We start from the raw sequence: 12,289 nt of genomic DNA on the forward strand, positions 1-12,289 counted from the left end.
GTTCCATCCCTCCATCATCCCTGGGGCTCTGTGCTGGAGCTCTCCTGGGCTGCTCCCAGGATCCTAGCAGTCAGCCCAGGGATGGTGTGGCCACCTTAGCCCAGGAACGTCTGTTCCATCCGTGCTTGTCCCTGCCCCAGCCCTGTTTGCCCTCCCTTCTGCCACGTGTTTGGCAGAGCACTGCTTCCTCTGACCTCCCATGCTCAGAGCTTCCTTGGCTCCCGTGGACCTACTCTGAAAATGCCCCCAAACCCTTGGTGCAGTATTCAGGCTTGCTGGTGGCCATGCCAAGGCTCTGTGTAGCCTGGTGGGTACCAGCCCTGGTACTGCCCGTGCATGAAGCAGTGACGCGGTGTGTGGGAACCCTGTTGACCACACAGTGGAAAAATACAACTAGATTTTAGTAAAATGAACTGTTCTGATATGTGGGGACCTTGCTGAACACCTGGCAGATAAAACTGGACTAGACTTGGGTAAAAAGAAGCTGTTCTGAACAAGCCACACAGGATAACAGTTGATGAATGCATTGAAAAGATCAGGCTGGGAAACTGCATGGAATTGTATGCGAACGGATGCGACCAAGATAGTTGTGAGGAAGAATGTATCAAGAAAAACATAAATAAGCCTGTTTGGCTTTATAGTTCAGATACAGAAAACCACATAGAAGCAGCTCTTGGGGAGTCACACTCGGACACACGCACTCACACATACATTCACACACAACTTTTTGCTTTTGCTCCTGCTTCTACTTTGACAACAAAAAGCCTTGCTTTCAACTCAAACCAGAGGGTTCCATCTCCCTCGTCGCCACAGTGGTGTACCTGCAGTGCAGCAGGAGAGGACCGGCTCAGGGGCGTGCACCGTCTGACAGCAGTGAGGAGCTCCACCAGACTCTGGACATCTGGCTGCTTCTTGCTGCTCCAGAGCGTGTATAGGAACCGTTGCATCTGCCTCTCCCTTGCTTTCTTCTCCTGGTGAGACACAAAGAGTTGACATGGCTGTTGGGGAGGGATGGGTGAGTTTGGATGTAGAAGGGTCCCAGCTCTCCAGTCCTTAGGCTGTCAGGTGCTTTCCTGAGCTAACTGCTACCTTCTGTAAAGCTGTCCAGGCAGTCTCCGCTAGAGCATCGCCCATCACACCTGCAGAGGGTATGGTGCCTCTGGCAACCTGCTCTCCTTCCCCACGGCACCTCAGTCTTCCCCCTGAGAGGGACTGAGAACTGTCTGGGCCTTCTCAGAGAAGTCCTCCATGGCCTATCCCGTGCATCTCCTATATCCATTCAGCAGATGTTCTGGATGTTGCAGTCTAGATTCCCTCCTGCATTTTTGGACTGCTGCCACTCTGTTCTTGCAGCTCAGACAAGTCTCCATGGATCCTTCAGCCCTTGCCCCTACAGACCCATTTGCCAGCTGTGAAGAACACCCCAGTCAGTGGGACCCAGGCCAGCCCCATCAGCACATACGTGTTTCATTTTGAGCTGGATACACCTCCATCCGGAGACAAGCTTCTCTGTGCCACACTGGATGGTCAGCATCTTTGTGCAGAGAGTGTCCCCTTCCAGGGGCCAGCACGCCTCACTTGGGACCTGTGCGCAACAGCAAGTTTGGCTTCATGTTGATGGTTGCCATGTTTCAGATCAGTCACCACCTTAGGGGTCTGGGATGGGGTTGGACCGCGAGCACCCCCATGTCAACACATCCCCTAGCTAAACCCCGAGGGAGATTAGGAAGCCACAGCAGACTGCAGCGAGCTTCCCTGCTAACACAGAGCTGGCTGGCAGTAGGAGTCTGCTCAGCAGGCCTCTCCACCTCAGCTGGTCAGAGGCAGGAGCTGCTGTCCTTGGGTGTCATGGAGACGCAGCTTAAAGAGCATTATCTCCTGTGACAGGGTGTGGGAGCACTTGGACATGGGAAAAGTTCAGCTTTAGATAAGCTGGATTTGCACCAAGGCTTTGGGAGGCATTGAAAAGAGTTCAGGTTTTGGAGCTATGCTGGCTTCCAACACCGTTGTCCACATCCCTGCTCCGCCACGGCACAGGCAGGCACGGCGCCTTACCTCGCCCTTCTCCTGCCATGGGAGAAGTGTTAGGATGGTGTGAATGTCCTGTTCCCACACCAGGGTCCAGAAGTCCTCCATGGTCAACTTGTCAGGCCCCTGGACAGCCAGATACTCCCTGCTGGAGCTGCAGCCCTGAGTGGGGAAGGAGAACATCACTGTCCTGCTGGGGCGGGTGGCACAGGTATCCCATCAGCCCAGGTGCTGTGGGAGAGGCCAGGAAAAGAAGAGGAGCTCAGCAGATCAGAAGGTAATGAGAGAAGAGAGCGAGCGAAGTGAGGACAGCCCAGTTGGGCAGGTGAGGGAAGACACATCTTTGGTCCCCACAGTCCCCTCTTGTCCACACAGGACCACTGGCAGTGACCAGTGGAGCAGTGCAGGAACCAGGGGCATGGTGAGGAGCAGGGAGCATCTCCTGCTGTCTATGGGACCCAGGCACAGGGGTGGGCTTCGCTGCTGGGGGTACGACTCACCGGGACACGCCAGACCTGCAGGTGACCTGAGAAAGGACTCTGTTCCAGCAGGGAAAACTTCACTCTGGAGCGATCATCTGCAAAATACGTGGGACGTGAAGGGACTCAGGGCAGCCTTGTGCTCACACAGCTCCTGCAGACCAATTTCCAGACCCCGCACAGCCACACAAATCCAACCTCCATTCACCATTTCTCTGCAAAGGTGCCCCCGCTGCAGTGCTCTTCTCACGGACGTTAGTCCCCAAAAGACAGATCTCTATCCCAACCTCCTGGTCAAAGCAGATACTTACAGCGCAGGTTGCTCAGTGTCTTAGCCAATGGAGATTTGAATATCTCCAAGGATGGAGAGCCTGCAGATGCTCCCATGTCCCACCTCATGGGAATTCAGTTTTCCTTATACTGAGTTGGATTACTTTTCCAAATCATCCCCATTACCTCTTGCCCTTCCGTGAGGCACCTTCTTCTTAGAGACTGCATTTTCTTCATGCCCTCCCAGGAGGTTGTTGAAGACAGCAATAAGATCCCGCCTTTATCTTCCCTCCTCCAGGCTGAACAAACCCATCTATCCCAGTCCCGTGCACTATGTGCTCCACACCCAAAACACTCTGGTAGCCTTCTGGTGGGACTCACTACAGTGTGCCAAAATATTTTCTTGTGCCACGCTCTGGTCCAGCCTGGCTCCAGGCAGGTACAGGAAGGAAGAGGATGCAAAGTGTCACAGCACTTACATGGGAGGATGCTGGAAGTGGGTCGTGTCTGCTGGTTGCCTGAAGATGGTGTTGCAGAGCTGGCTTCTTCCTTGACAACCTCTAGAAGGGTCTGCCAGAGTGAAAGAGAGTGGAAGAAGCAGTGAGCATGGAAGGATCAGGAGGAACAGCAGGAACTGGACACTCCTGAGGACACCTGGCTTCAGCAGAGGGGAAGACAAAGCTGGACATGCGGAAGTCTTAGCACGGGTGCTATGTGACCACCTCTGGGGGTGCGCTGCCAGCTCTGCTCTGACCTCTCAGGAGATGGCTGCATCGTTTGGTAAGAGAATGGTGTTGATGTAGGTCCCTACCCTGCGTGGGGTCTAGGAAGCAGTGGGTTGTTGACACACTCTCATCCGTGCAGGATATGTGAGGGACCTATGTGCCTGGGGACGCACTGCCTTTGGGAGGGGACACTGCCAGGCCAGCCAGGCACATGGATACCGGGGCATGGGACACACTGAGGAGGCACTTATTGGGTGTCCCCCAGCCTGACCAGGTGCAATTGCTCCCCAGGTCCCCTCAGAGCACCTGGCCATGGCAGCACTCCCTGCACCCTGCCCAGGACAGCTCTCACCTCATACTCCCTCAGGAAGCCCATGTGGGACTTGGCTGCCTTCTGGGCGTAGTGCTCAGCAAAGCTTTTCAGTGGGATAGGGCAGGACCTGAGGAGAGAAACTGGGGGTGAGGGTGAAGTTGATCAAACTCAGCAGCACCCAGGCTGAGTCTGCAGCAGCGGGGCAGGGCTGTCAGCAGCCTTCACCCTGCAAAGGTGGGGGCCCTCGCAGGTCCCCTGCCCAGCTCTGGCTGGTGCCAACCTGCTCTGCCCTAGACAAAGGCAGGTCTCAGGTGTGGCACAGCCCAGGGCCCGCTCCCAAGATGCAGCAAGGACAAGGGCATCCTGTTCTGCATGAGGGAGGAGACAATTTGCCCATAAAGACAGGTATGTGACCTCCAGATGCAGCCTCAGAGACACCAAGGTGGGTGGGCAAAGCCGTGCCCAGCCTGACTCTGCTCCCACCTCTTGGCCTCTGTTAGAAGGGACATCCCAAGGCCACCCAGCTGCCCTGAGTCCCTTCAGTTTGAACCTATCTCTAGGGCATCCCTATGGGGTGGAAAGCCAGGGGCTGGTCAAAATGCATTCCCCAGGACAGTTCTGCAGCTCCTTGGCATTGGAGTAGCCCAGCAGACTGGCACTGAGGAGGATGTGGTCTCCCAAGCCCTCCCAGTGTGCCTAGTGACTCACTCCTAGTTCTGGGCTGGGCTCCCCGTGCTGCAGGGAGCAACCAGCCCTGGGTTGGCCCCTCTCAAATTTCCCTGTGGCATGGCTGGCTGGGCTTCCCTGCCCTTCTGTCCTGGAGTCAAGGATCAAGCTGAAGGTAGGATCCCAACTTGCTGCCTGGAGGGGCTGTGGGTCAGGGTGGGCAGAGTTGCAGGCAAAACACATCAGGCTCTTACCTCTCTGTCCCTGATAAACCCAGGAGTGGTTCCTCCAAAATCCTTTCCAGGATGCAGCTGTGCAAGAAAATATACTGGGACTGGAAAGTAAAGGGGGACAGCAGTGTAGAGCATTGCACCACGCAGAGAGCATGTCAAGTGGTCAGAGGGTGTCCTGCCTTCATGCCCTAAAAGCTCTACGTTCATGCCCAAAACGCTTCAGTCTCAGATCCCCCGGATCCTTCCACTGGGTCTGTCTGTCTGTCCTGAGGGGTCAAACTGACACCACGTCCCAACCCCGAGTACTGGAAATACTAGATGGGCTGTGGAGCATCACTGGCCAACAACACGGTGTGAGTTAAGAATTGCCTGCAAAGGTCCCAGCCCTGTTCCTGGGGCATTTCAGAGTCTCCCAGGAGGGTTCTGAGATGTTGCTGCTCTGTGTGTCTCTGCTGTGGGCCCAGCAGGACATGAAGCAGCTGGAGACTGAGCAATTTCCCCTCGAGTTGAACTTGTGCTTTGAGTGGCACCGTGACACAGTATCAGCCTGGGGACCAGTCTGGGGGTGCTGGGTCTGGCTGGTGAGCTCATCTGTCTGCCAGCCCTGCTAGCTTTTACACCGTGGAGCAAGGGGGCTGGGGAAAAAGTGAACAGAGATCTTACCAGAGTCTGAATCATCAGGTAACGGTTCATCCGCAGGGCGTAAACCACACCAAAAATGTCCACCATCTTCTCCTAAACCAACTCCAGCCGGTCCAGGGCAATGAAGGTGCCAGTGCGGCCCACCCCAGCACTGAGAGAAGCAGCAGCAAGGGTTAAACATTGCCTGACCCCACAGCTGATGGGCTCCCCTCCTGATGCACCCCAGGACACTGGTCCAAGCACCCCAGGGCACCAGTCCCAGCACAGCCTGTTGGTGCTGGCCATCTCCAGCTGCCCCATCCTCTGGGACCAGAGGACAGGCTGCAAGAGAACCTGCAATCCCCAACAGCCAAGCAGGAGACTCTACAGACCAGCTCGTCCTCCTGGGTCCTGCTTCCCTCCCAGTTTGTGCACAAGGAGGAGCCTTGCCCCTCATTCCCTCTCCCATCACCCCCTCCCACCACCCCCCCCCGGAGCAGAGCCTTGCCTGCAGTGCACGAGGGTCGGCCCCGCGTCCTTGGTGCTCTGGATGTGCTCCCGGACCAGGTCTCTGAAGGTCAGAATGGAAGTCGTGGACTCAGGGATCCCGTGGTCAGGCCACGCCGTGTAGTGCAGGTGGGACACGTGTCGCTCTGCCCGGAGACCCTCCTGCCAGGGGAAGGTTGAGATGGGTGTGCAGCCCCCCGGGACAGGGTCACCCTTGCACCCCGCAGCCCTGGGAGCACCCAGCGAGTTGGAAACACCTGGCTGAGGTGCAGGGCACAGCCCACACCAGCTCTGCTGCACTGTCTGGTGGGTCCTGCTCGGCTGTCCTCCCCCACAGCCCCTCTGCCATGGTGAGGCATGTGGAGGTGCTGGGAGGAGATCTAACAAGTAAACTCTATTTCTACCCCTTTCTACCCCAAGCTAATGCTGAGGAACTTGCCCTGGATGCTTCAGGTTGTGTCCCAGTGCAGGGATGTGGAAAAGAGAGAGCAAGGGTGGACAGCAGGGGTGACATGTTGGACAATTCAGTGTTACCAAGTCTGAAGTGAGAGACTGCTCCTCAGCAAACTGGATCTTCTTTGAAACCCGCCAACAGCAGGGAAAGGAAATTATGCTGCTGCCACTGAGGAAAAATGTCACTGCATCCCATGCAAGCCCCCAGCTCTTGAAAGGCCCCTGAGTCCTCTCAGGTCCTTACTCACGTGCCACAGTTTGAACTCGCGCATGGTCCACTCCTCGGAGCTGCTCTGCGTCAGCAGGTGGACACGGATCTGCCCGTAGGAGACTGGGGCAGATTCAGATGGCCAGTAATGATCACAGAGGACCTACAGCACAGGCAGAATGGGGTCCCAGTGAGAGTCCAGGTGCCCCTGGGTGACCTCCTGGCTCCTGGCGAGCAGCAGCTGTGTGGGGCTGCAGTCAGGGCAGGTCTTGAGGAGCAGGCAGAGGTGCTTCCCCTTCCAACTGGGAGCTTTACATAGCTTTTCCCCACATCCCCTTCATTTAGATCTCTAGAGAAGAGGACCTGTGTCGGTCTTATCAACCCTGGAAACTGGAGGAACAGTCCACATGGGGTGTTTTATCCAGAGGAAAGTTGTAATTTCAGAGGCTGCAAAAATACCTGAGGGTGACAGGCATGATTCCAACTAAACTCCCTGTCTACCCCTTCCTACTACAAGCTAAAGCAGAGCTGCCTACGTCAGCCTCTGCCTGCCCCAGACTGCCTGTTGGGGAAGCTCTGTGGCCCAAGCTCACCCTACAGCCATATCTGAGCAGGGGCTGGTGGAGGGCACGAACCCAGCCCCAGTCTCGGCTCACACAGCCAGGTCTGGGCACAGCTGGGGCTGATACGTAGAAGCCCGGTGGTGCCGACCTACCCGCCCGTTCTCCATGCACACTGTCAGCATGATGATGTTGCAGACGTTTTGCTCCCACACCAGCCTCCAGAAGTCATCTATTGTTTTCTTCAGGGGACCCTGGGTGGCAATGAACTCCCGGTGGGATGTGTAGCCCTGAGCAAGAGGCAGACAGGAGAAGTTGGCAAGTTGCGAAGGCAGGTGGATCCTGCCTGGTCTGCCTTTGCAGTACAGGGAGAAGTGCCCGTTGCCCTCAGCCCGTGCAGGCACAGCTCCCAGGCAGCTGACCTCAGAAGCAGCTGATTTCACAGGAAACATGTACTGCCCAGCACGTGCCCTCTAAATATCTGAAATAAAGATATGACCCCTGCAAACAGTTCTTCATTCATCCTAACCAGGGAAAGACAGATCTCAGTCTTTCTTGTGCTCCCCGGTCACTGCTGAAGGTAGGGTGAGCACGCAAGGTCTCGGGCTGCCGCGCTGCCTTTGCCCCAGGCATGCTCCGCGGATCCACACACCCACACGTGCTGAGTGCCCTGCCTGTTACCTGGGAAAGGCTCCTGGGTGGAGGACATGGGCACAGCTCCAGGGTTGTTCAAATGCAGCTGCACAGACCAGAAGGAGAAAGAGCAGGCAGACAGAGAAGGGCAGTAAGCTGGGAAATGATGGGAAGAGGACAGTCCTCGAGAAGAAAGCGGAAAGCCTCGCCAGTCCCCCTGCACTCACACCTCTGCATTCACAGCACTTGTCGGCTGATGATCTCCATCCACCCCTGCAAAAGGGCAACTATGCCTGACCCCCAGCTCCTTGCCAGCCCATGCCAGGTGTGGCTCAGCAGCAGCTCTAACCCACCAACCCTCGCAACCTCAATCCAGGCAGAGTTTCTCTGGTGGTGCCCACAGCCACGTCTCTGTGGGGAAGGCAAGAGGGCACTCACAGGCATGAAGTTGGCATTGATGTAGTCTGAGTGTGGATCCTCCCCCAGCTGACTCAGCTTGACCCGAGAGTGATCATCTGAAAGAGAAGACACGCATGTGACCCCCCACGGCAGCCCTTCCCTGAGGCTTGGCCATTCCTCTTCACCTGGGTAACTCCTCAGGAGGAGCTCCAGCTGGGACCCATCCTTGAGCCGAGCTCACCCAGCACCTGCCCAGCAGCCTCCTGAGGAGCTGAGGAGGATGGTTGCTCAGCCCTGGCTGGAGACCCTTGCGTCTCCAGCAGGTAAATGGAAACTGAGGCTCATTTCAAGACTCCTTCTTCTCCCAGAAGAGGAGCCAGGTGCTGTGAACCGTGCAGCGATGCAAGGTGAGCCCGTCCCTGTGCCTTGTGTGAGCTCCCACCCTGGATGCTGGGGGAAGGAGAGGGGGACAGCACTCACAAGGCAGCACGTGGGGATATCTGTTCTTGGAGACATTTGCTGGTAGTTCAGCCTCCACCTTTGGCTGCTCCTTCCCAACTTCCTTCAGCTCCTGTAGGACACGGGAAAAGATAAGCACAAATGTGTCTCTGCAGAGCTCCTGGCCAACCCATCTCCCTCCTCGTGGCCAGTGGCTCTGTCTGGGCAATAAAGAGGGTCGGTTGTGTGCAAGGGACTGCTCTAGTGCTCCTGCAGTACAGCCTGAGGTGGCTTTTCCAACAGTCCTGCTTCTACTTAAAAGAACACAAGCATAAGAGCAAGCACTGGGGGAAAAAACTGTCTTGGAAATCAGAAATCTACAAAGAAGCTCAGTGCATTTCGTGCTGAGAAGACAGGAACAGGTTGTGCTGCTTCTGCCTCTGCCCTCACTCAGAAGGCCAGAGAAGGGTGATCTGGGGAGGGTTTGAAGTCACTGATGGAACTCCCAAGGGTGCTGGCAGAAGAACAATTCAGAGTCTGCAGATGTTGGCAGTAGGAGCCAGTGAAGGTAGCCTGAGCTGGATTACACAGCCTGGCCCTATTGCTCTGAGAATACTCCTGGACCTTCCTTTTGGCTGCAGGCTCTTTTCTGACAGTGTCAAGGCGGATCTTATTGCAAGACCGCTCAGTATCTTTGCCTCCAGTCCAGGCCTGAGGTCCTTAGCTTTGTCTGTCAGCAGCTACAGACAGTGCTAGTTCACCTCACGCCACAGGCAACACATGTTTCTACCAGAACTTGAACAAAACAGGTTTTGAGCAAAGGAGCTGCCTGATCACTTGGTCCATCCAATCTGTGGCCTCCAGGACTGCCTAGTAGGGTGGCTGGATTTCTAGAGAGACGGGTTACTGTCTCTGGACATGAGGGGTCCATACAGACCACCCAACAGCTAGGGCATGAGCTACCTCGAGGGGAAATTAAGTCTCGTCTTGAGTCTCAACTCACCTCAAACTCCTGGAAAAAGGCGTGGTTAGCACTTGCTGTCTTCATCTCATAGTACTGCTTGAAGTTCTGTATGGGAACTGGCCGATGGACGTTTCTGCATGAAATGAAGTCCAGAGGAAAACTTGCCTTAACTATTTGGAGGTCTGGCAGGCCAGTCAGGTGGCCAATGAGTCAGCCCAGCCTTGAGACCTGCAGTACCTGGATGGACACACACAGGGGTGGTTTATAGCTTACATCATTACCCAGGGAAGTGGGTCCAACAGAGCATTGTTTAAGCATTGGGAGGGATTTCAGGATGATGACGATATTCTCCTACTGCAGAAGCCTTGCAGAGGAGATGTGGACAATGCATTGACTTGGAATGGAGCTGGGCAATAAATACTGAACATGGGAAAGCCTAAGATTTAAAAAATAACTGAAGGAGCGGAGACAGAATTGTTTTTTTCCTGAGTCAAAGTATGATAAAGGAAGTAGGCAAAGGACTCTGGGACCTGCAGAGAATCATAGAATCATAGAATGATTTGGGTTGGAAGGGACTTCAGAGATCACCTAGTTCCATTCCCCCTGCCATGGCAGGGACTTCTCCCACTAGATCAGGTTGCTCAAGGCTCCATCCAGCCTGGCCTTGAACACTTCCAGGGATGGAGCAGCCACAACCTCCCTGGGCAACCTGTGCTAGTGCCTCACCACCCGCATGGTCAAGATCTAGATCTTTCTTAGATCTAGTCTGAACCTATGCTCTTCCAGCTTCCACCCATTACTCCCCGTCCTTTCACTGCAGGCCCTTGTAAGCAGTCCCTGCCCAGCCTTCCTGTAGCCCCTTTGGGCACTGGGAGCCCTCTGTAAGGTCTCCTTGGAGTCTTCTCTTTCGAAGGCTGATTAAGCCCAACTCTCTCAGCCTGTCCTCATAGGAGAGGTGCTCCAGCCCTCTGACCATCTTAGTAGCCCTCCTCTGGACTTGCTCCAACAGCTCCGTGTCTTTCTTGTGTTGGGGGCTCCAGAGCTGGATGCAGTATTTTGGGTGGGGTCTCACAAGGGCAGAGCAAAGGGGGAGAATCACCTCCCTCAACCTGCTGGTCACACAGCTCTTGATGCATCCCAGGAAGACTCCAGCACTCACCTCAAGCTGTAGGTCACCATTTCCTGGGGCAGGCTGCTCTTCTTGGTTCTAGGAGCAAAGCAAGGGAGATGTCACTCTTCCCCACTGTGCCAGGACAGATGCTGTGAGCGTGTTGCACACTGCTGGCTCCTAGAGCGCTCGTGAGCAGACAGCTCACATCAGGCATGCTGCCTCACGTGAATTAACTGCACACGGCACATCCCCTCTGACAACTTCACTAGTGGGTGTCCTAGTTTGCCTAAACCTCTTTTTAGAGCCTTTCACTGCTCGCTCTTCTGGCCTGGCACTGAAGGTTGGGTTTCTCAGCCTGCACCCACTGGGTAAGAGGTGGCTCATTCTCACCTCTTTGCTTTGAGCTGTTTCCAGTAGACCAAAGCAAAAATAGCTGCAAGTGTCAAGAGAAATCCCACAATGATTCCAGCGATTATTGGCATTGAGAGCGGAGTTGCATCTGCACCAGATTCAGCAGCTGGAATAAAAAAAGAGACAGGACAGAAGTAAGAGTCAGTAAATGATTCCACTTACTCTGTTACATTTGCTACAGCCTACGACCTCCCTCTGGCTTGCCATTGCCAGGTTGTCAGTGATCTCTAACCTGTACAGCCAGGCAGGGAAGATGGCACTCTTCATCTTACCTGAGAACATGGTGAATGTCACTGCAGGGGCTACTGGATCGTATCTGGTGAAGGCAGCGATGCTGAACCTAGGGCAAAGCAGAGTCCTGCCATCAGGGACAACCTGAACTGAGCACAGCAGCCATGCAGCCAGCAGCAGGTCGACCCAGGGGAACAGGACAGCTGCCTCTGCTTGGAAATGTTGCACTGGAAGAAGCTGGTTTTCTGGTAAGGGATTTAGGGAACATATGGAAATGGTCTTTCCTCCCTTTTATGGCTCTTGGACAAGTCTGTTGCACTTGGGAGAGCATAAGAAGATGTTCCTAAAGCACCCTCCAAAGGGTTATTTGCAGAGACAAGTGGTTTCTGCTCTCTGATAGGACACAAGTAGGGAATGACAACAGTAAGAAGGAAAATCAGGTTGAGTTGAGTCACTTTCTTAGTTCTTATCAACCAGTTGAGTTGGCTTGAAAGAGCTGAGCTCAGGTAACTGCTTGAAACAGAGACACTTCAGCTGGGAGGGCTGAGCCCTGACCCAGACCCTTCCTGATGCATCCTCTTCCCTGTGGACATCTGCCCTACACCCTCCTCCCAGCAGTGGGCATACCAAGCCCCACAGCTCCCTGCAGAGCTGAGTTCCTTCTGAGCAGCTAAGCTGGAAGAAGAGGTCTTTTCGTCCCCTAAAGGCAAGCTAAGGTTTTCAAACACAGCTTCAGATTTTAGCAGCCAAGAGTTTGTGGAGTCTAGTTGCAGGTGCACTCTGGCAGCACCCTGACCCTGGCTGCCAGAGCAAAGATCTCTTTGGAAACTCAGCCTGCAGACTCTGTGGCATGGAGACGAGGGCTTGTGGATAAATAGCTCACTGAAAAATAGGAAGCAAGGGCTGGCTTTCAGAGTGGAGATGGGCTGGCAGTGGTATCTGCTTCTCACCTGAGGACACATGTTGTTTAGGGCAGCCAGAATGAAAGCAAGCTGTGAAGAGGTGCAGAAGGCACAGAGTGGGTTGAGAGTAGCCCTGA

At 54.8% G+C, this 12,289-nt stretch overlaps 1 protein-coding gene across 1 annotated transcript; it reads right to left on the bottom strand.

The window, feature by feature from the left end:
• Window positions 1-821: 821 nt before the first annotated feature.
• On the bottom strand, window positions 822-5,494 carry LOC104277574 (receptor-type tyrosine-protein phosphatase V-like; the record flags this gene model as incomplete). The annotated part of the gene is made up of 8 exons (XM_009874244.1): window positions 5,378-5,494; window positions 4,736-4,815; window positions 3,855-3,942; window positions 3,257-3,347; window positions 2,529-2,605; window positions 2,056-2,190; window positions 1,463-1,585; window positions 822-971 (listed from the first exon to the last, which is right to left on the bottom strand). Coding segments are annotated over exons 1-8 (810 nt in total), but the record flags the coding sequence as incomplete, so codon positions are not given.
• Between the last annotated feature and the right edge of the window lie 6,795 nt (window positions 5,495-12,289).

This window comes from Apaloderma vittatum, unplaced genomic scaffold (genome assembly GCF_000703405.1).
Source record: "Apaloderma vittatum isolate BGI_N311 unplaced genomic scaffold, ASM70340v1 scaffold6918, whole genome shotgun sequence".
Classification (NCBI taxonomy): domain Eukaryota; kingdom Metazoa; phylum Chordata; class Aves; order Trogoniformes; family Trogonidae; genus Apaloderma; species Apaloderma vittatum.